This window comes from Morchella sextelata, assembly GCF_020137385.1.
Source record: "Morchella sextelata strain SCLS chromosome Unknown scls_2, whole genome shotgun sequence".
NCBI classification, from domain to species: domain Eukaryota; kingdom Fungi; phylum Ascomycota; class Pezizomycetes; order Pezizales; family Morchellaceae; genus Morchella; species Morchella sextelata.
This window is the reverse complement of record NW_025408617.1, coordinates 2,078,999-2,099,832: the sequence shown is the minus strand read 5'-3', so window position 1 is coordinate 2,099,832 and position 20,834 is coordinate 2,078,999. Positions and strand designations below refer to the sequence as shown.

General features: G+C 45.9%; 1 protein-coding gene across 1 annotated transcript; it reads right to left on the bottom strand.

Moving 5' to 3' along the window:
• Positions 1-3,885: 3,885 nt before the first annotated feature.
• H6S33_005816 (uncharacterized protein) lies at positions 3,886-11,268 on the bottom strand (the record flags this gene model as incomplete). The annotated part of the gene is made up of 7 exons (XM_044837204.1): positions 3,886-4,073; positions 4,141-4,437; positions 4,500-6,499; positions 6,819-7,547; positions 7,607-8,208; positions 10,135-10,337; positions 10,977-11,268. 7 exons carry the CDS (start codon positions 11,266-11,268, stop codon positions 3,886-3,888), a joined length of 4,311 nt encoding a protein of 1,436 aa, XP_044699125.1.
• Between the last annotated feature and the right edge of the window lie 9,566 nt (positions 11,269-20,834).

Sequence of the window (20,834 nt, the reverse complement as noted above, 5' to 3'; positions counted from 1 at the left end):
TCTGAGAGTTAAGAGGTTGGTGAACCAAGAGATAAAAGTGTTGAGAAAAAGGTGAGAAAGGGTTCAGAATATTTCCCCTTCTTGATTTAAGATATCCCAAATAAAAGACCCCTCTACAATTCATCTTATTGATTTTATCGAGCCTTTGCAGTAGAGTACGTTTTCTCAATAGAAATATTTCGAATTTCTCAATATGTTTCCTCAATAAAGTTTGAACACTCTTAACGGAAAACAACAAACTTCTCAATTAGCATAAGCTAAACAAGAGGGGGAGCTCTTTCCCCCACTAACCGGCCAGGGATTGACCAGAGGAAAATTTTCGGTGAACAATTTTCTGACGATGCGGAGTTCAGAGAGCCAAAGAATGTTTCAAAATTTCTTCGATCGATGCCAAACAGAAACCACAGAACAAACCCCTAGTGCAAACAAGTTGCACCGATATATAGATTAGCGTTAATCGGTCCTTTCCGTCCCATTCCCGTCCTCGTCCAGCCATTTGACCAGAGGAATAGACGGTAGTTATAGCTAGTCTCGACTAGGCAGCCCAAACCTCGCCCCAAGATTTTCAAGAAGCTATTCACTTCTCATTCCCGGTTTTTGACCCAACCGCTTATCGTCGCGTTCGGGATGAACCCTCTTCATAAAGTCACGAGGCTAAAAATGAGGGGGCGGAATTTCCGTCGCTACTAGAACTAAAAATGTCATCTATTTGCCGCGGAGGTACGCCCAACGCCACAGAAGCCACACAGCCTCACTTATTTAAAATCTCAAATATGCAAATCTAAGTTTTGTAGCAGCAGTAAAATGCTTATATCCAGCTGAATATTTAGAGATGACATTGGTGGCTCAAACTAAATGCACACTCAATCTCTTCACGCTGTCACAATAGGTCACGATAACTCATGTCTAAGCACTATACTTTCCCTAGCCTCTGGCACTACATTAATAATTCACTAATTTTCACTAGTTGGCAGTTAACATCTGGTTTTGAGCTAAACTTGCTAAATACACCGCTATGGAACCGGGCGACGGAAACGTGTGTGGCCGGGTCTAGAGACCGGTCCGTGACAGGTTTGTTTTCTTCTAGATCAATGGAGTCCCTAGCTTTACTGACAGTTCGATTAGATGTTTCCCTTTAGCGAGTCCACTGCAAAACAAAGCTATAAAGCAGTAAGCCGAAATTTCATGGCCGTACGTTGTTTTAGTTATGTCCATCCTATAGCTCTATTTTTTGCTCCGAGCGCAAAAAAAGGATTCACTTAAGACTCCGCCTACGTTACTAGCCCCGCGGAGAACCCGCCGGAAGGCCCTTCTAACTATGGTGCGAACATGATCTTCCTGATATCGTAGAAGCATAGGAGAAACATCTGTAAGTCTTCACCCCTTGTTTACCGTACTACCAAGGAACTAGAGACCACACATATGCACCTGTGTAATCTAACTGATAATAATATACCCCAATGCGAGCAGTGAATATCTTCACAGGTGTTTCTACAGCGGGGTGCGTACACGCATTCTCCCCAATGAGGGCCATAGCTGAACCGCTCGGGACAAACGCTGCAGTCGAAAATTCGTATCCCAAGCAATGACATAGGAAGTCAGCTGAAATTTGTCACCTTACTGAACGTCACTTTAGCAACGTCAATTCATTGGCTGCAAGCCCAATTGCTTGTGCAGGTATCCAGATATACCAATTACAAATGAGCGGCATGCCTTCAAGTCAACAGGTGGACAGCACATACTGGCATCCCCGCACAGTCCTGAACACAACTAACCCCTAGCTTTCCTCCCCATTATTATGCAATTGCAATAGAGTACCCGCCCCTCCTTCAGAATTCTTCCACCCCTCTTCTCAACAACATTCAATACCCTGTCGTCCATGTACCATCCTGGTCGACGTACCTCCGTGCTTCACATGCATGCCATACCCATACCACAAAGATCAAAAGCTTCTTTAGCTTCCGGTATGGTAGCAATCCGTGATTTCCGGCGGTGTCTGCGGTTGACACCGCCAGACTGCCAGCGCACATATAACACACATATGTGTAGGTATATAGATTCGAGATAAATCAACCGATATTCGTTGCATACATACATATATGTCCAGGCTAGAACAAGGTCTGACAAACGCACGGCCCCTCCTGATCTGATTGCGCCATGGGGATCAATCTACCACTATCGTCACTCTAGGCAGAAAAGTAGGCATCAAAGTCGCACAATGCGTGGACTTACCTGAGTTAGTCTTAGTTTCTTACGCCATGGTAAGAACCCTCGCTCTACGAAATGCACCACAGTGAAGGCGATATGATTCGTGGAGGGAAATATCAACTAGAGACTGGTCATATGCCAAGGTCCTATGAGGCTGTATAGAGACACTTTGGAAAAGCTCGAGCCCACTTGTAGGCAGTGCACGCAACTATTTGTACCTAGATAGTAGAGGCCATTTATCTGCATAAAACGAGACACGAGGGGCTTCGCGGGATATCCCATGAGACGATGATGACAACGACAAAGTGAGGTGGAGGCGGTGTGTACGAATTTTGGCGCTAATATTGATAGACCTTCACTGACAGTGAAGTAGAAACATTTACTAAAACAAAAAAAGAAATTCGCTCAGACCTCATAAAAGAGGCCTTGCTTGTTAGTAGGATTATCACTGGCCTAGTATCAGGGGATCTATCCCTCGCTATAGCATGGTTCGAGCCCGCAAACCCGGTTTTCAAAATTTTCAAGCCCAAATCCCACGAGCCGAGCCGAGTCAAGCTATTTCTTCGGCTCGTGATTCGTATGTAAAACTAGTCAGAGGCCTGGAACTTTGTGCCGGGGATTGGGTAACGAACTAATGGATAGGGGGTTTACTGATCAAGCAGTGGGTACAGCATTGTTAAAGAATTTCCGGAGAAGGGGTCTGAGTTCATGGGTCCTCGATACCCAAGAAAAGGACTCCGTTGATGACTCTTCTATACAGAGTGCGAGTTCCCTTCGGTCCACTTACGAAGGACACACTATGAAAAACTTTACTTACGTGTTAGCAAAAGACAATCGAGTCACAAGTTGGATCGATCCACATACTCACTCGTAAAGCATTCTGCTCCAACGTGTTCCTTGCTCACACGTCAACACAAGCGTATCCTTGGCTTTTGCTTCTTTCTTGCAAGGTGTTGGACTTTTCCGGATGAAGAGGAAATAAGGCTCGAGCTAGATGGAGCTGTTATGTATGTACAATCTCTTTCAACGCACGGTCACAATTGATTCAACAACTCAGCCTATGTTGAGATCAGCAACAAAGATCAATTGTAATGTTACACGTAGTATACAAACGAAACGAATCAATGCCACAAAAAACTGCAGTGTATGAGCAGATAATGGAGATTTGTGAGTGAAACGAGACGCTCGAGAAAAAAAATAGAGGAACAAACCCTCCTCTCCACTAGAACAGATAGCAATCAGTGATAACGCACACCTCCCTAAGTTCTTATGGAAAGACAATTAAGATAACCACCGGATATGCGTAAGACCTAGGAAATTGATACCGTAAAGATATACGCGCGTAGTAAACAAGATAGAGAAAAAGTGGGAAACGAAAATGACCACAAGGGGAACCACTGTACACTAAAGATGTCAACAAATACTGGGTTAAAGATGAGCGTAAAAGAGCACTTAAACCACCTTATTAGGGTTTTATTTCGACCGTTGGCTAGACTGATCTGGGTATGATCAGAACAAAGGGCAGTGAGATAAGTTGTTTTGGTGATATCGTTCCGTTAATACCGAAGTAGTGGGAGTAGCAATCCCGAAATACCGCCCGTAGTTTCAGAGAAAGCAGGGTCCCAAGAGGCCACAACAACAACAAACTCAACACACTGGTATTCATGTTCTCTAGTTCTACTCGCGAAGGTTCTCCACGAGGAAGCCCTTCGTACCACAGGCGAGGATGATTGCTTCCATGACACGGTTAAAGGAAGATGCAGCCCCCTTCTCTTGAGTGAAGTGGATAACGCTTGTTCCAGTCTTTTTGCTACCGCTGTAAGTTCGAATTTCACCAACGAAAGTTACCTCCTTAATGTTAAGGCCTAGAAAGTTGAAGATTGCGATTAGAGTGAGTTCTCAGAGAATATAGGATAGCAGAAGGATACAGACTATTTGAGCTCAGTACTCTGGCCCTAAGGATAAGACCTCTGCGATCATCTTCCACGATCTCCAGTCCATGCGTCAGCCAATCCTTGTAGAGCTTGAGAATTTCTTTACGACACTGAAAGGCCGAGATGTTGAACTGGATAGTACGATTCGCAGGCTTGACTTTAAGGATTCTCCAGAGCCAGCTACGTTGGCCCATAACTTTCGAAAATTCGTCCTGATTCCCTGAAACATCGTTATGCTCTTCCTCGCTTCTGCCAATTGAAGGAGAGGGACAACGGCCCAAACCATCTCCTTCACCTATTCAGGTCAGCAGAGTAATATCTAAAGCGGGGTGATGGAGTAATAGTTGGTAGACTCACCAAGCATCGGATTTAATGTTTCGGTGATTCCATTGACCAACTCCTGTTCCTTCTTTGTATCACGGCTAACGAAACGACGCAGCGCATTTCCTGAACGCTTCCCAAAAGTTATCTTCTCTGTGTTTGTGGCTCCACTCGAATGATCCTCATGGGTGCTCGTAGTGCCTGTGGCTTCCGAATAATTATCGCCGGGTTTGATCATATTCTTGACATCTTTGGCGGTTTTCTTTCCAGTAAAAATACCTAGGAAAGATCGTTTCTTCTTGATATCTTTGTCAATTGTCCTGTCGACAGGCAAACTCGCCTCCTTCGATATCGAATTGCGGTCGCTGCTGCTTGCATTTTTATACCCATAATGTGGGTCGCCTTTTTGCGCAAGGCCCTCAAACTGTACAGCGATGGTATTATCAGGCTTGAGTGCCTCATCCACGATACGGACGGCTTTCTCACTCTCTAGCATTTCCGACTGCAGCTTCCTAGTGGTTCTCCTAGGGTGGATTTTAAGTGGCGCTACATTCATGCTTGTGGACGCAAATTCAATCTCATGGCCTATCAAATGCGAGGTTCTTTGAGGATTAGGTGCAGACACATTTCGTATGTTTGCGCGGGTGAGAAGATGCTTCTGATGGTCTATCTCCTCTTGATCCAGATACTTTCTCATCAGATTTGGATGGTCCCTCGAGTTTAGTGGGAGCCCCCCCATATTTAACGGCTTACCGCCCTGCGACACGGCACGAAGCTTTTCAGAACCGTTCATATTCGCCGATGAATCCATGAGTCGATCAAGATGTTCAATGACGGCATCAAGACAACCCTTCTTTGGGACATCGCCGTCATCCTCAGGGGTCTGTAAGGTATTCTTGCCATCATCATATTTTACACTTGAAGGCTCGGAAGGCAGGTTTGGTGGCTTCCGTTTGGTCGTACCAAAGAAACTCCCAGAATAGTCGGTTTGTGTAGATACGGTTGCACGCCCAATAGTTTCTGGAGCATTATCGTCGGAATTGGTGGCATCAGTAGCATTGCTGATATGATCGACAGTAACATCCCCGAGACTCTTGATAGTCCCAAGACTGGTGAATGAAGATCTAATGACAGAGCTATTAAAGGCTCTCTCGCAGGCCTCTTCTAGTTCTTTGCTAACCTTACGCCTCCGTTCGGCCTCCTCGTTCTCCCTCATAAACGACATACGCTTCCTTGAGGCTATCACGCCCCCAGTATTAGTATTGCGAAAATTGGGAACTTTGGAACAGGATAACACAAAGCCTTCAGTGGCATATTCTCCTCTAGATTTCGATAGCAACGCTGCAGATGGCTCTCGGAACTTTGGAGTGTCCTCTCGATCGAAACGGCTCTCCTCATCGACCCAAACCTCTTGGTTGTTATCACGGGCGACGACGAGCTTTGACCTTGATCTTCCTTTGCTACATGAACGATGATGATTGAAGCTCACATGTCGTTTGCTATGTGAATGCTTCACAGATCTATATGCCGAAGGGCTACTGCTCATATAACTCACCAAGGAAGCTTTAGAATGATGGCCTCTTCTTCCACTGCTTCTACTAGCATGTCGCATTGGGTTGATGAGTGATGATCTAGAAGCAATGACCTTTGAATGAGAGGCTGATTTCTGGCATTTTAAATCCTCGTTATCGGCATATCGCTCGTGGGATGAATGATGTGTTGGACTCGGGCTATGATTATTGTCTTCGATGCGATCATCAAACTCGGTTGTGCGACCTTTCCCTCTTGAATGTGAGCGATAATCGCCGGTATCAACTGTGTCGTTTTGATATTGTTGGTTGTGACGATACCGTGCAGCGTTACCAGAACTGTGTCGCTGGGCACGACCGATGATGGACTTTGCGGGTTGAAGAGAAGATCCCGACTGTTGATTGGGGTCAGAATTGCCAGGGGCATGTTCGGTTCCGGGATAGTTCTCAAGGTGCTGTTTCCGGTACTCGAGCAATAAAAAATAGAAAACCTTTTCCTGGTTGAACCTGTTGTACCAAAACAAATATCAGAGTTAGTTTTACTCTTATCGCGAGACGCATAATATATTATCGCAACGGTAAGGAAACTAAATTTCGATCCTCCCGTTTGCTGTCGCACGAGATATACCACGCGCACGGCCCAACACAAACCCAGTCACCGGGTGCCGGCACAGGGAGCAGAAAGAACACAACATGGAGTTATATGCAGATGTGGACTGCCTTGAAATACTGAAATGAAAACGGTAATATGACCGAGGGCAAGGCAACAACGATAATAGGGCAAATACGCATTGTAGGGGTGAAAGAAAAGGGCAGAAGTACTCACACGTTGTTTAATAGCCTTTCAACCAAATCCCTCTCTCGAACACCTTGCCACAACGTCCCCAAGTTTTTCAGAAGCTCACGATCAATATCTCTGCGGTTTTTCACGGGTCTTCCAATATCCTGTGGACTCGGCGGCTTAGGGCCCCTATCCATCTCGAGACCAGTTCGTGGGTCGATGGGCGCGTGCTTCCTGACGAGTGGGTGTTTCCAAATCTGTGCCATTGCAATACGTGCTTTTGGGTCAACAGTCAACATACGCCAGATGAGATCTTGCGCTTCGATCGAGAACTCCCGAGGCATAGTGAATCGACCACGAATGACTTTATTCAACAGGTCACGAATGTTATCATCGTCAAACGGGAGAAATCCGGCCAGTAAAACAAACAAAACAATTCCACAGGACCAGATATCAGATTTTACTCCATCATACTCTTTCCCGGAGATGATCTCAGGGGACGCATAATGTGGAGACCCACATGGAGTATTTAAGAGAGACCCTTGGGGCTGTAAGGCAGCCATTCCAAAGTCTGCGATCTTGATGTTCCCATGCGCGTCGAGGAGAAGATTCTCTGGCTTAAGATCACGATGGCAGATATTAAAATTTTGGCAGTAATCTAGACCAGAAAGGATCTGGCGAAAGAATTTCATTGCCTCCGCCTCAGGAAGGCGCCCACGACGGGTCAGATATTCAAAGAGTTCGCCCCCTTCGATGTATTCTAGAACAAGGTAACTATACAGCCTATTAGGAATATTCTGCATAAGTTATCACTCGAATATTGGGATACTCACAGTTCACCCCGATTTTCCCAGACATCCCATAGTCCCATTACATTATCATGGGAAATCAGTTTCATGATGATTACCTCACGTTCTAGCCCCTGTGGCAAAGAGTTGATCTGTCCATGGGCGTCCGGATTGCCTCCATTACTGCCCTTGCCGACGATTTTGATAGCAACAAGCTGGCCAGTATCGCAGTGCTTAGCAAGCCTAACTCTTCCAGTACTGCCTTTTCCCAAAGTGCGTCCAAGGATCCATGGTCCAACTTGTGCCTTGCGCTTTCGAGGCTGTTGGGACTTTGGAGTTGAAGAAGCTGCATTAACCTTAGTGGCCGCAGGACGATTGAGGTGGTATCCCTCTGATGGGCCGCTTTCGGACTCTGGATTCCCATAATAGGAATTTTCGTCTCCTTGGTTATACTGAGGATTTGGCCTTGTATTCCTTGAAGACTGTGGCTTCGAAATGTAACGCGCGGGCGTTGGTGAGGAATAATTATTCGTAGTGGCTGTGGTATCCTGCAATGGATGACGCATTGCCCGGCCAGGGCTGTTCAGATTTCTTCGATTCTCGGAATGAGGGTCCATTGCAAAACGGTACTCCAGATTGATATTCTGCTATTATCAAAAGGTAAACGATAGTGCGTCAGTAAAGGTTAAAAATAGTCACGGGAAGATTGTAAAGCTCTGGAAATACTGACATACCAGTCAAGGATCAGCCTTTTCTCGCAAAATGATCCCGAGAGCTAGGCAGGCAACGAATGGCGAACTACAGATGCCCGATTTCTGATAATCAAGGCAGCCTCCTAAAACCAGATGATCAAGTGGTTCTAGGATGATAAAGGAAGTAAATGCTTGGATAGAGAGACAGAACGCTACTCCAGACACAGAGCCAGCAACGAATTCAGATCGAGAGATGAAGGATAAAACGAGCGAACTAGAGCTGACACACTTTCTTACTCTCAGAAGGAATGTGGTGAAAAGAGAGTGTAAAGAGGGAAAATAAAGGCAAATGCTAAAGAAAAGAGTCGTGGAAGATTTAATTTCTCATCACAGACTGAAGATATGCAAAGAAGGGAAGGAAGGAACTGTGGGGACAAAATGTCGTGATGAAGGGAGATGAAGAGAGCGTGGGGAGGGTGAAGAAGGAAAGACAGAGGGGGGGGTGAGGTGTAGAGGAAAGGGAGATAAAGGTGCAGAGGAAACATAGAAGGTGTAACAGAAAAATCACCAAATCTACACTGGAGCCAAAGGAAAGGCATGTACAATGAAAGTACTAAACCAAACCTAGGCCTTGGATTCTTCTCCAAGGGGGCTTCCAATTGGACTTGTGGAATGGACGGTTACATATTTCCCAGCAGATGCCCATCAACGCCTCCTCGTTTATCGCCTAGCAGGGAAGCTGTCGATCACCCGTTATCACCACGTGCGGAAAGGTACTGTTAAACCAAACTTGGTAAGGCGTCCATTCGTCAAATGCAGATCCCAGATCCCCTTAATAGAGCCGCATGCCTAACCTGACGACTTAGAGAATGGTTGCTGCACCTGTACAGTACCTTGCTGCCATTGTGGGGAAAGAAAAAAAAACATCACAATCAAAACCTCTCCATGTCGGCATCGTCACGTTCTGGGGTTGACATCCATAACGAATCACTGCATGCGCTGAAAATACAGTCAAAGCTACCGCCATGTACTACAAGGCATCGTGCCTTGGCCCTTCCCTCTACCTTCAACCACAAAAATACCCTTCTCAGTGGACAGTATTTTGGAACAAGCGAGGTTTTGACAAGGCACAATAAGTACCCTAGGCCTCTCACTTGGAAACTCCAGTGCCAATGCAACCCAAACAGGACGCAAATGTTGCGAGTCAAGATCATGTGCAAATGGTTTAATGCCGATTTCTAATATTTATTTTGATTTGGTATCCATTGTGTAATCTTACAGTACATCTCATCGTCGATAAGACCCGGCTTCCGGTTGACATCCCACACCAATAAACGAGAAGAAGGGTAGAAAAACAGTACCTGTGAATGAAAAGGAAAAGAAAGAAAAAAATGAGAGAAAATCAGTCCCAACCAATCCCGATATAAAGCACAGCAACACCACTAAGTCACTTCCTCCACATTGCCTTGCTGGTCGTAAGAACGTAGCCCCCTTCCCCACACGACCGGCTCAATAGAAGCCCCTAAAAATATCCCCAGAGCCAGATTATGAGACCCTTAATAGTAGCACACCCAAAAAGATAAAGATGCAAGGAAAAATGAACCAAAAAAGAAACCCCGCCCAAGAAAACACCTATATCAAAACAAATGCCGAGCAAATAACTTCAGCTGCCTTAAGTTTTCAGTTAAAAAAAAAAAGGAACCAACAAAGGAAACAAACACCGATTCGCTGCAGAAAATGCCATCAAATAACAAATACACTAAAAAATCATAGTGCACCACGTCCCCTCTCCAATGAACAAAAGAAAAAAAAAGTAGATGTGCAATGAATATATCTCAGTATAAAACATGAATGGTATAGTAGATAAAAGAGATAGTTTACAGTCCCCATTGGTTGAGGATTATGAAGTACTACCGCTCGAGTTTGATCGAGGCAGCACTGGAATTTGACTGTTGTACGTGGTTGCTGCTCAAAACTCTTGAACTGCTTGGGGAACTTGAAGGCGATTGCTTTGAGTCCTGATCCCGCGCATTTGTGTTGTTCTGGGCATCTGCCTTTCCGCAGCCTTTCACCAGACGATGTCTCTATAATGCCAATTAGTATTCTAATACCTTATATATTGTTAAAGAGTTCTATTCTTACCTTAAGAGCATCTTTTCTACTAAAGCTTTTCTCGCAGTTACTACAAGGGAAAGGCTTTACTGCTAGATGTATCCTCTTGTGTCTTTTTAGATCATGGTTTCTATTGAAGCTCTGTGGGCACTGATCACACTTGTAAGGTCTCTCGGCCTGCTGTTGCTGTTGATGATGATGATGTGACATCATTGCGTGTGGATGACCAGCCAGCATACCTCCAGGACCCATAACCTGACCACCCATTCCCGGTAGAGGGGGATAGCTTGATTTAAAGTTGGGCTGAAGTGGAATGAGCGGGGGATAGTGAGGAGTTTGGAATGGTCGGCCAGCCGAGGGGGGGCCCGACATTTGAATTGGCGGAGATGTCGTATACGAAGGGCTATGTTGGCCGTAGTATGATTGAGAGGGTGTGGGAGGCGGTAGCGAACCCTGTGGGGAATAAGGGTCTTGGGGCTGAGACTGACTATTTATTGGCGGGTGTGATGTAGAGCCAGCCGATGCATAAGCAGCGGGATAACTATGAACGCCCGGGCCTTGACCTATCGATGGCAGGCCTGATCCCGCTGAGGCAGAAATTGGGTGCACACCAGCTCCCGTTGTCATAGGCATGCCGCCCGAGAAAGACGAGGCTGTACCTTCGTAGTGCGTTGACTGGGGAACTAGTTCACCAGTTGCGGGGCTGGAAGGTCTGCTGTTTCCTCTGTTGATGGAAAGAGGCCCACCATTGCCGGAAAATCCTCTCATACCACCAAAGCTAGAATTTGGTGCATTTGAAGAGTAAGATGGATTCGCAGGCGCTGAGTTGTATCCATAAGATGCAGGGTTCGAAGGCGAAGTCCAATACCCGCCAACTGACCCGACAGGCGAAAATGAAGCCATGGTTGATACCGTGCCAACACTGCTTGCCCCACTACTCATTGGGCTTGTCATCTCATTTGGTCCAACCGGAGGTGGTGTCAAGACACTTGTAAAGGATGAGAAGGGCGGTCGAGTTGTGCTCAAATGGAACTGGGGGAGTGGGTGCTGTTGTCTTCGCGCAGCAAGCCCAGATGTGGACAAGATGTTCGACCCACTCTCATGGGTACTCATTAATGAGGAAGCTTGTGCTAGTGTTACCGCCACGTTGGAGTATTCTTCACGAGAGCCTTGTTGTGAAAAGGGTCTTGCGTCTGCGTCACTGGTGTTTGGTGGAGTAGGAAGGGTCCTAGCTGTCGAAGATGTAAGGGTATAAGGCGTTGACTGAGGAAGGTATGAGATGGAGTTTGGAGGAGATGTATTAGATATTACTGAAGGAGCCAAGACCGAGTGAGATGAACCCGCAGTTGAAGAAGCCCCTGTAGAACCTCCCCAATAATGGGCTTGTTGGCCCTGGGAGGGATCCAGGGAGGGCAACGAGTACTTGTCTGCCGTGCTAAGGGTCGGCGATGGATAGGATGACTGAGGAGTGGGTGGTATAAAGAGTTGAGGAGGGTAAAAGTTGTCCCGTGGGAACGGGGGAAAGCTGAGGGTCGCCGTGGTGAAGGTTGTTTAGTGTAAGCCCTTAGAAGGGATTTTGTAGGTTGAGTATACTGAGGCGAATGCTCTCAAAGTATACTGTGTAATGTGCAAATGCTGTTATTCCAGGTAGGCGCGGGGGGAGTTGGTGTTGTATATGTGCTAGCGAAATATAATGAGACACTTTTTTAAATCGTGCAACAGCCTGTCAGGTCAAGTCAGTTATATGTTATGTTGCACATTGAGGGGGAGAATATTGAAAGACAGCGGTACAACCCGCCAGATTGGTGCGTCAAGCAAGGGAGGTGCTGGATGGTAAACTACCTAATGATAACGGGCGGCTGTATGTACTGAATAGATTTGACTGTTTAGCAATCGAAGTTGGATAGCGTTGTTGAATTATTTGGAATAGTTGGGATGGGATAGTTGGGATGTGATAAATAGTAGGTGAAATAGTAGCAGTTGAAATGGTTGAAGAAGTAAAATGAGGAAAGGTAGAATTGGTATATAGTAATTGTTGATGATTGACCCGAAGAGAGCAAGAGGCCGACGATCACCACGTTTCTTCCCTGCCGTGCGGGCAGCAAGCCTTTTGGTGAGTGATCTACAAGAAAGAAAGCAACGGGCCCGAAGGTATGGTATCGAGACAGGAACCACTCCTCTTTTTTTTTTTGTTAAACGAGAAACCTCTGCAAACTTGGGGTAACGCAGGAGGGTTTATTCAGCCAAGGTTCTTTGCAGAAGTAATTGAAAGGGCTGAATTGAAGGCTTTATGATGGCTGTCGGGAATGGCTGGAGAAAAACGTGTCCAAGAGCGCCTCTGAGGAGATATATACGTCAAGTGAACAAAACTTGATGTGGGCGAAGAGATACAAAGTAGGGGCAAGAAACAGAGGGTGGGAAATATGGAACGTAAAAAGCAAAATAAGCAAAATAATGGTAAAGCTGACAGGCCGCGCGCGACGGTAGTATTTTTTTTTCCCCACGAAGCGCAATTATTCTTGCAAATCGTCCCTCTGCCCTTCTCCCTCACACTTTCTTCGCTCGAAAGATATGCGTAGAAAGCTACCCCCTCCCCAGGTAATGCACCTCCTTCTATCAAGACAGAAAAAGTCTTAGCTTAAAGCGGGCTGGAGGGAAAGGCTGCAGAGACAGGGGGATTGCAACTGGATCTCAAAATCGAGAGACCAGGGTTGGGGGGCAAAAAAAAAAAAAAAAAAAAAGAGGAGGAGGAGACGGCTTGGTCTTCCCCCTGGCCTTTGCCGTAGCGTCTCGGCTTGAATTGACTTGTGAAGTGAGACAACAGCCCGAATGGAGCGGTATTGGGTTCACGGGTCGCACTGGCGCGTCTTTGAACACACCGCTGCAAAAGCACCAGGTCCTGGACAGGCAGCAAAGCAGATGATTGATGTTGATGCTTGATGGGAACAGCCGAGTCGCGTGGATCCCAATCAATACCTATCTGGATATAACTATCCCAGTAGTTGATCAATGATCCAATTGAGGGTCAGACTGCTCTTGAAGATGGCATGGACCTCAGAGATCTATATGATCTAAACGAAAGGATGTATGGATTGGATATTATAATAGATAGAGATATAAGATGATGAAGGATACATATATATGTTATTAGATCGAAGATGCACATGAAAATAAAACAAAAATTTAATAAGGGCTGAGCGGAAACAAAAAGTAAAATCTCACGAAGCGTAAAAGACAAATGGCCAACTACTATGCCCATCCACACCACGTCTGATAATCAAAGGCAGGAGCATGATGGTTAACAGAACAGGATGGGACGAAAGACAGAAACACTTGTCTGTATCCATCGCACAGTGACGTTAACTGTTGTTAGTACCCCAGTTAGTATTTGAGTTTCTCACCCCCATAAAACAAACAATATGCCGATATCAGAAGAATTAAACTCTTCTAGAGTCCTTGACGGATAGGAAAGGGGCACCCCACCAACTTGTTCAAATCTAGGCCCCTCATTCCCAGTCCATTCACCTGCGTGCGATGCGCAGATGCGAAGGCAAGGTGGCCGAGAGGAGCAAATCCTTTGCAGGGACGTACCGCTTGCGGAGTCCCTGGCTATGCGAGATTGGGCATGGCGGCGTGAATTAGGTTACTGGGATGGGCAGTGATTGGTGGTCAACAGTCGGAGGGGGGGTGGCCACTGCTCGATGGCTGTGAGACTGCATGTCTCAGAAAGGCCTCACGCTCTAGACGAAGGTAACTAAGGCAAAGTACTCTACACAACGTGGACGTGGTGTGCCTCTTTCTCCAGAGTTTGTGCTTGTGGAACGTCCATATGCTGTGCGATTTCTTTCTTCGGACTGTCATCTTAAGAACACACAATCATAACCCGTCATTGACCTCTTCAGTCTTCGAGGGAGAAGATTTTATTTTTCTCAGCATGCACAACTCGTCCAACTAAACAAACATTGGCCATCATATCTCAGGTGCAGAGACTAAATCGAGACGACAGTCCAGAGACCACGATGGGTCTTACCTTTGTTCTTTGTTTCCGTGCATATCGACTTGTAGGTACAAACCTTTTCGTGACCGCGAATTGGATAAATCTTTTCCCAATTGGAAGCTCGCTTATACGCATGCAAAATTTCTGTCTTAGAAAAAGCTGAGACATTCATCGATGAAAATTATGTCTCTGTTTGCTTTTTTTCGTTACTTCCCCGCTTTGATTGGACAAATAACCGAAAAAGGTGGTTCCTTTTGCCTGGGTACCTCCCGGCCTCCCCGACGGCCAAATCACGGATGCGCGCTGAACTGCTGGGGTCACTCATCAAATAGATCCATATCCAGATCCGCCGTAACGCACCCGCTGCTGCTGCTGCCCCACTTCTTCTTCCCCCAGGTCGCTTTTCCGCAAACGGGTTTGGGTGCCACGCATAAACCACGCGAATGACAGTGTCAAAAAAATCCAGTGGACGCTGTGCCCGGAGGGAAAAAGAAATAACCGGCCTGTAATGGTTGATCTTACAGATGGGACGATAGACAACACAGGAAGCTGACTAGAGATATCGTTTGATAATGTTTAGCTACTATTTCGAGTTCCAGATCTCTCAAGACCGGACCTACTGAATTCCCGTCCAGTAGAACTCTGTTTGCAGAGCTGCTTCCCTCTTTGGGGTTTTTGTAAAGAACAGTAAATTACTTACTTTATGTCTGATGGGAACATCTAGACCAATGTTTGTTCTAGGCGCGATAGGATAAACGGTTGATTCACATGGACTCGTGTGCAACTATTGGAACAAAGGCTATAAAACGTCGCCTGAAAACAGATCGTCTCGATTAGGCGAATTAATTCAAGACAAGGGTCTAATTGTGAATTCAACGTTGGGAAAGGGGGTTAAGGACGACTAGCAAAAGTAAAACACCAGTGTCTGATAGATACCGTCCCAGAAATGCTATGGAAAGCGAGTTCTTGGGCCCATCAAGGACGAAAGTAGAAATGTTGTACGGCATCTTCGACCCGGCAGGCAGGTTCACCGGTGGGTATCTACCCGGAACATGTTGATACCGTGTGGTTGCCAGCCTACATAACTGTTCTCGGGACAGCTGGCGGCTGTACGAGGGGCTGTGAGATTTCTGGGGTCAAGTATATCCAATTAGGGTTGATACGTACTCTTAGACACCGTATGCAGCAGGGCAACCAGATTCTACGGATAGCCCACGATCACTTGTCTTTTCGACCATGGTGTTCTCTTCTGCTAACAAAACCCCCCTATGATGAACTTTGAAGGCGCCATGTCCTCCCAAGCCGCCCGGAAGCCGACCATGTAGCGACATCTGAGACAATGTCTCACAGATTCAATGGTGGCTATAAATGTTCCAAATGGGATTAGTAACTTTGATTATTGGTGAACATCATCCCAACTACCTGGTGCAAGGGAAAAGCCGAACGCCCCCGAAAGCTTCGATACTGCCCCCTCCCATTTCTATTCCCCGGCCTCCGACATGCACAAATCAAAATTGTTCGGCAATTTAGAAAGTGGTGTAGCATCTCTCGACCCGATACGTTTTGAAGGCGGTTCAAATCGAGGGATTGCGACAGACCGCTCCAAGCCACCAATCCCATCACTGCGGCTCACATCCTTGTCCAACAATGTCTTCCCGCGTAGAGCATATTGTTAATACTTTTGTCATTGTAGGAATACGACATATCTTTCGCCACAGACAAAATGGGCGTCTAAAAACGACGAACTGTATCAATTGTTGCTTGTAATTGTTGCACTTCGGCCCCACGAACAAAAAACACTGATAGCATCGATAACACCGATGTTTTTTTTTTTTGTTTAATTCATGATAACATCGATGTCCTCAAAGGGGCCAAGTATAATAATATGAGTATAATATTATATTAGCAGTATTATAATGAAGACTTGTGTCATCAGCTTCTGGCAGGATAATCATTCCAAATACAGATATCCTCAACGCTTTCGTCAGTTAGTTTGGAACGTTGAAAAGGCCAGGGCCCAATGCTTCGTTACCATCATAGCTCTAATGTCTTCAAAGCTCAAGTACATACATATACTCGCGACAAGCATGAAGTACCCGAATATGCAGCTGCAAGTTTTTGGTGTATTTTTGACTTCTACTCCAATGGAAATTGCAGATTAGGACGTGCATTTTCGAGTACTTTTTACCTGCTGCGAGTACGCGTGGACCCCACCATCACTTGCGCCATAACCCCCACATACATAAAGCGATATGGTGGCACTTGGGCGCGAGGGTAAGGACGTCAAAGTTAGTTTTTTTTCCAGTGGAGTAGACTTTGGCCGCTTAAATTGACTGCAACTCCTGTTTCAACCGAGTCTCTAGCCCTCTTTCATACCCAAGGGGGCTGAATTAAACTACCCAAAACCTTTGGCACTGACAGTACTCTATTAATCCCACGTGGCTCTCGACGGGTGCCCTCCGTAAGGTGTGTATCCAGTCTGTAGGTAACTAATGTCTGGGATCCCATTCTTACGGTTACCATCGTCCTGAACCCAGTGGTAAGAATGCACATGTACAAGATGATGTGATGCTAGATCAATGATCTTGATCACCTGGCACAGACCGCAATTACCTTAAGCCAACTGTTCAGACTCCTATCGATTCCATTAGGCAATTACATCAGAATAGTAGGTGGATAAGTACTCTCCATTCAAGATGGGTTAGTCCTATATTAATTTCTGCAATTATCATTTGCATAATTGAATCTATAGGCTATAGCGCTCTTGAAAATCGTGAACATCGGGCCCTGTGTGTGCGGAACCTTCAAAAGAGGGGGCATTATCAAGTTGGATGGTCTTAGTTCGTGGTATGACATTTGTCTTCCTCTTCGGCTAGCGGTTACAGAAAGTACACGATGCAGTTTAATTCTCTCATGACGAGCTTTGCATGGGGTGCCCGGACTAGAAAATTTTCTATCATGATAGTTTTGGGTAGATCTAAGCGTGTGGCAAATTTTCCGAGATTTCTGATATCTCTTTCCTGCACCAGCGACGGAAGACATCGGCGGTGTCAACCCCGACAATTACGAAACCTATAGCAGGCGTTTGATTCTGGCCTCGAACGTGCAATACCTACGCCATCGTGAGTCCCTGCAGTCTTTCCAGTGTGATTTCTAAGTGTCAGTTGTTAATAAGATAGGTGTGAGGATATGTATGATCGATCATTCACTGATGCTAGGTTTCTAGAGTACCCATCAGTACCACCTACGTGACCTGGTGGTGCCAACCGTAAGGAACTGTCAGGGATTGGCCGATCCATGAGACCACTCAATCTCTGATTCGCTCTTCTGTCTCCTCGTAAGGGCCCAACAGCACAGCCGAGGGTCTAGATCAACACCGCATTAACTGTGGGGCCGATGGTCCCAAGGCTACGGTTAAATTAAGCATTGACAATTCTATGTCTCGCTGATAAATAATTCATCTTCCCCAATGGGTCCAATAAGGACGATACCTAGTTAACGACCTGACGATATTGGCTCCTGAAGAAATTCCCCCTTCATTGGGGAATCTGATTTCTTGTTTGAAAAAAAGCGAGTATATATCTTAGGAAAATCCCAATGTGCCAATTGCGATTGTTTCTTCGCAGAATTTGGGTTTTCGGGCCTTTCTCGACAAGAATGCAGACTGCAGACTGCACTGCCCGACCGTTTGCTGTTCTTTTTCTCAAGTATTTAGGCGGTAAAACAACGTGGCCTAGAATCCAGATCTCCGCGCGGAGAGGACTGGAAGCCGGAGAGGCAGTGGAGAAAGGTGGGAAGCGAAGACAAAAGGTCCTACTCTAGAAGGCCACGCGGAAGGGTTGACTTGCAGATGCCACATATGCGCCTCGGCATTTTCTGCTCCCTGAAGTTGTGAACCCTTGCCTAGCTTCCCCGGTCTAAGTCATATGTGGTTAGCATTCAAGCGGGAAGCCGCTGGTTCAGATGTGCGCCAACGTCGCATCTTCAACGACTGAGCGTGAGAATGGGGGAATTCTCGACTTTCTCGACGGGGGATAGACACCACACATCATGCAGGCCTCGGCCAGAATACCGCGATACCGCTGAAAGTAGGGTTTATTCGGAAAAATAATTTTGCGCATTGGTACATACTCTGCTCTTATGTGGTACAATCGCGATTTCTACCTATCTGGCCGCATTGAAAAGAAATCTAATTGAATCATAATGTCAACAAAACTAGAAAAACAGTCTGTGTACGTGTGGTTTCTTCTCGTCTCTGAGCGGGCATGAAACTAAACTTGCCTTCTGAAATTTCAGGTCAAGTTCCAAAGTAAATAACCAGGCAACTCGAGTCGAAAAGGCCCCACTCTGTCCTGTCCACCGTTTTGTCGCAATTCATGGGGGCTGGGACCCATAAAAGACATGTAGTACCTACCGCCAAAACTCGAAAAATTGGCTATCTCCGTCCAGGGATTACCACTTGAGTGATTGGTTGAATGGCATCGATCTGCACCATAAGTTTCCCGTACAAGTAATTTTGATCTAGCCAATTTTTCGAGTTATGGCGGTACTCAAGATTGAAAGCTTGGTGCCAGGTTTCTGGCGATCTTGTTTAGATTTGTAAAAAGAATCCCGGTAGCGATCTTCCTGGGATTATTCCTCCCCCTTCAACCTCTGGGATTTGATTGACATTTCAATTTGTAACCTCATTTGAGGTTTCGTTGCCCTATTTTTTTTCTTTTTGTCTTGTCGGCAGACAATTAACAGACTGCTAACTACTGCAGGTACTGTTATGTACTTTTTCAGAGAGAAAAACAGGTAGTGCCATGAGGGAAGGATAGCCGGGTGGTCATGCTGAATTGATTCCGGGCAGTACCTAAATGTTCTCCAAGTAAGTAACGTGGTACAAGTCAAGGTCAGAAGTTTGTTATTCTACGGAGGAGAACATACCAGTATCCATTATTCCCTCCCCGGTTGATCAAGATCAAACCGGTACGTAGATAGAGTGCATACATACTCGAGATATCTCCTCTACTCTACTGGTGAGTGCAGTTTCCCCCAGAAATCAAGGTCCCAGTAATTAAGATCAGCCTTTTAAATCCTTACCAAAAATATACTATTTTAGGCAACCTAACCCAACTAACCTTCGGTAGATAAAGCTTTTAGAGCAGGCCCAACACGCGGTTCCTGTTGGCTGGTGTTGAGACTTAAGCGATGGTTCAAACGGTAACTTCCGCGAGCCTCTGATGTGTAACGTAATTTGTGACACCAGCTGAGAGTGCTGTTTACAAGATAACACCAGTGAGAGAGAGGGTGGAGCATAGAGGATGCCCCCACTAGGCAAATGGTTTATCTCTCTCCTCTCTCTCCATTTGAAGCAACCATAAACTGGGCCGTAATCTTGCATGAGGCAGCAAGTATGTATGGCGAATCAGGAATACGCTAGGGCAGATTCACAGGGCCCATTGGAATGGATCCAGATTGAGATTCGAGCGCGAGCAGTCTCTAAATCCATGTAGTTATCCACTCTCCAACTGCATACCTCCTCATGTATTGCGGTATCTCGCTGTGGTCTGAGTGCGAAGCTAGAGTCGCTTTGAGGTAGTCTCTGTTGCTGTTCAACGGTCCTGTAACTCCGCCATAGCCACTTGAGTTCCACCTACGGGGCAGAGATCAAAGTCTCAGGCTCAAGAACTCCCATAAATAAAACCAACACAGCCTGTAAACCATTTTGATAAAATATACATAGGCAGGTACATACCTACATGTACTGTAACAAACAAATATACATACATACATACATACATACATACACACATACATACATACATACATAGTAGAAATAGCAATAATTTAGAATGATTCTCTGACTTGAGTTGTTTGCGCAGTTGATCAATCTATTTCCCTAAATGACTCACTTGGTCATTCGACGAATGTCTTTCTTTACAGCTACAGTTACCATTTATGTAAACATCTGAGATATCTTACAGTCCACACGGCATGTGCAACGTGTGACTAAAAAAGCCCTTGGCCTTCTGGGGGGTGCTATTAAAGGGATTATTATGGGCTCACATGACCTGCGCTGATGCGCTAGGAGGCTGTCCCGCAAAACCTAAAAGATAAGCTTGAACCTCTGGCAACACAATCTACACTGAAATGAGCATAACCTACATGACATGAGCAACAACCAGTGTCAACCACAGCCGGTGAAATGGGGGAGGCGACTCGAAAACACAGATCGAGATAGAAAGAAAGAAAAAAACTGGGGAAGAGGGAGAGAAAGTTTTAGCCCTGCCCCCCCCCCCCCCCAGTGCATCGAGATAGTCTAAGACAGTGCAGTGCAGCCATTAGGATGTAGGGCAAGCTTTATTGCTCTACCGCAGTTAGCACTAAAAATAGATGTCATATTAAACTCCACTGCTAAGGTTAACTGCGATCATAGTTAATCACTCGGGTAGACTTTCTGTCTGTTCAAGCGCAGCGTAAAGATCTA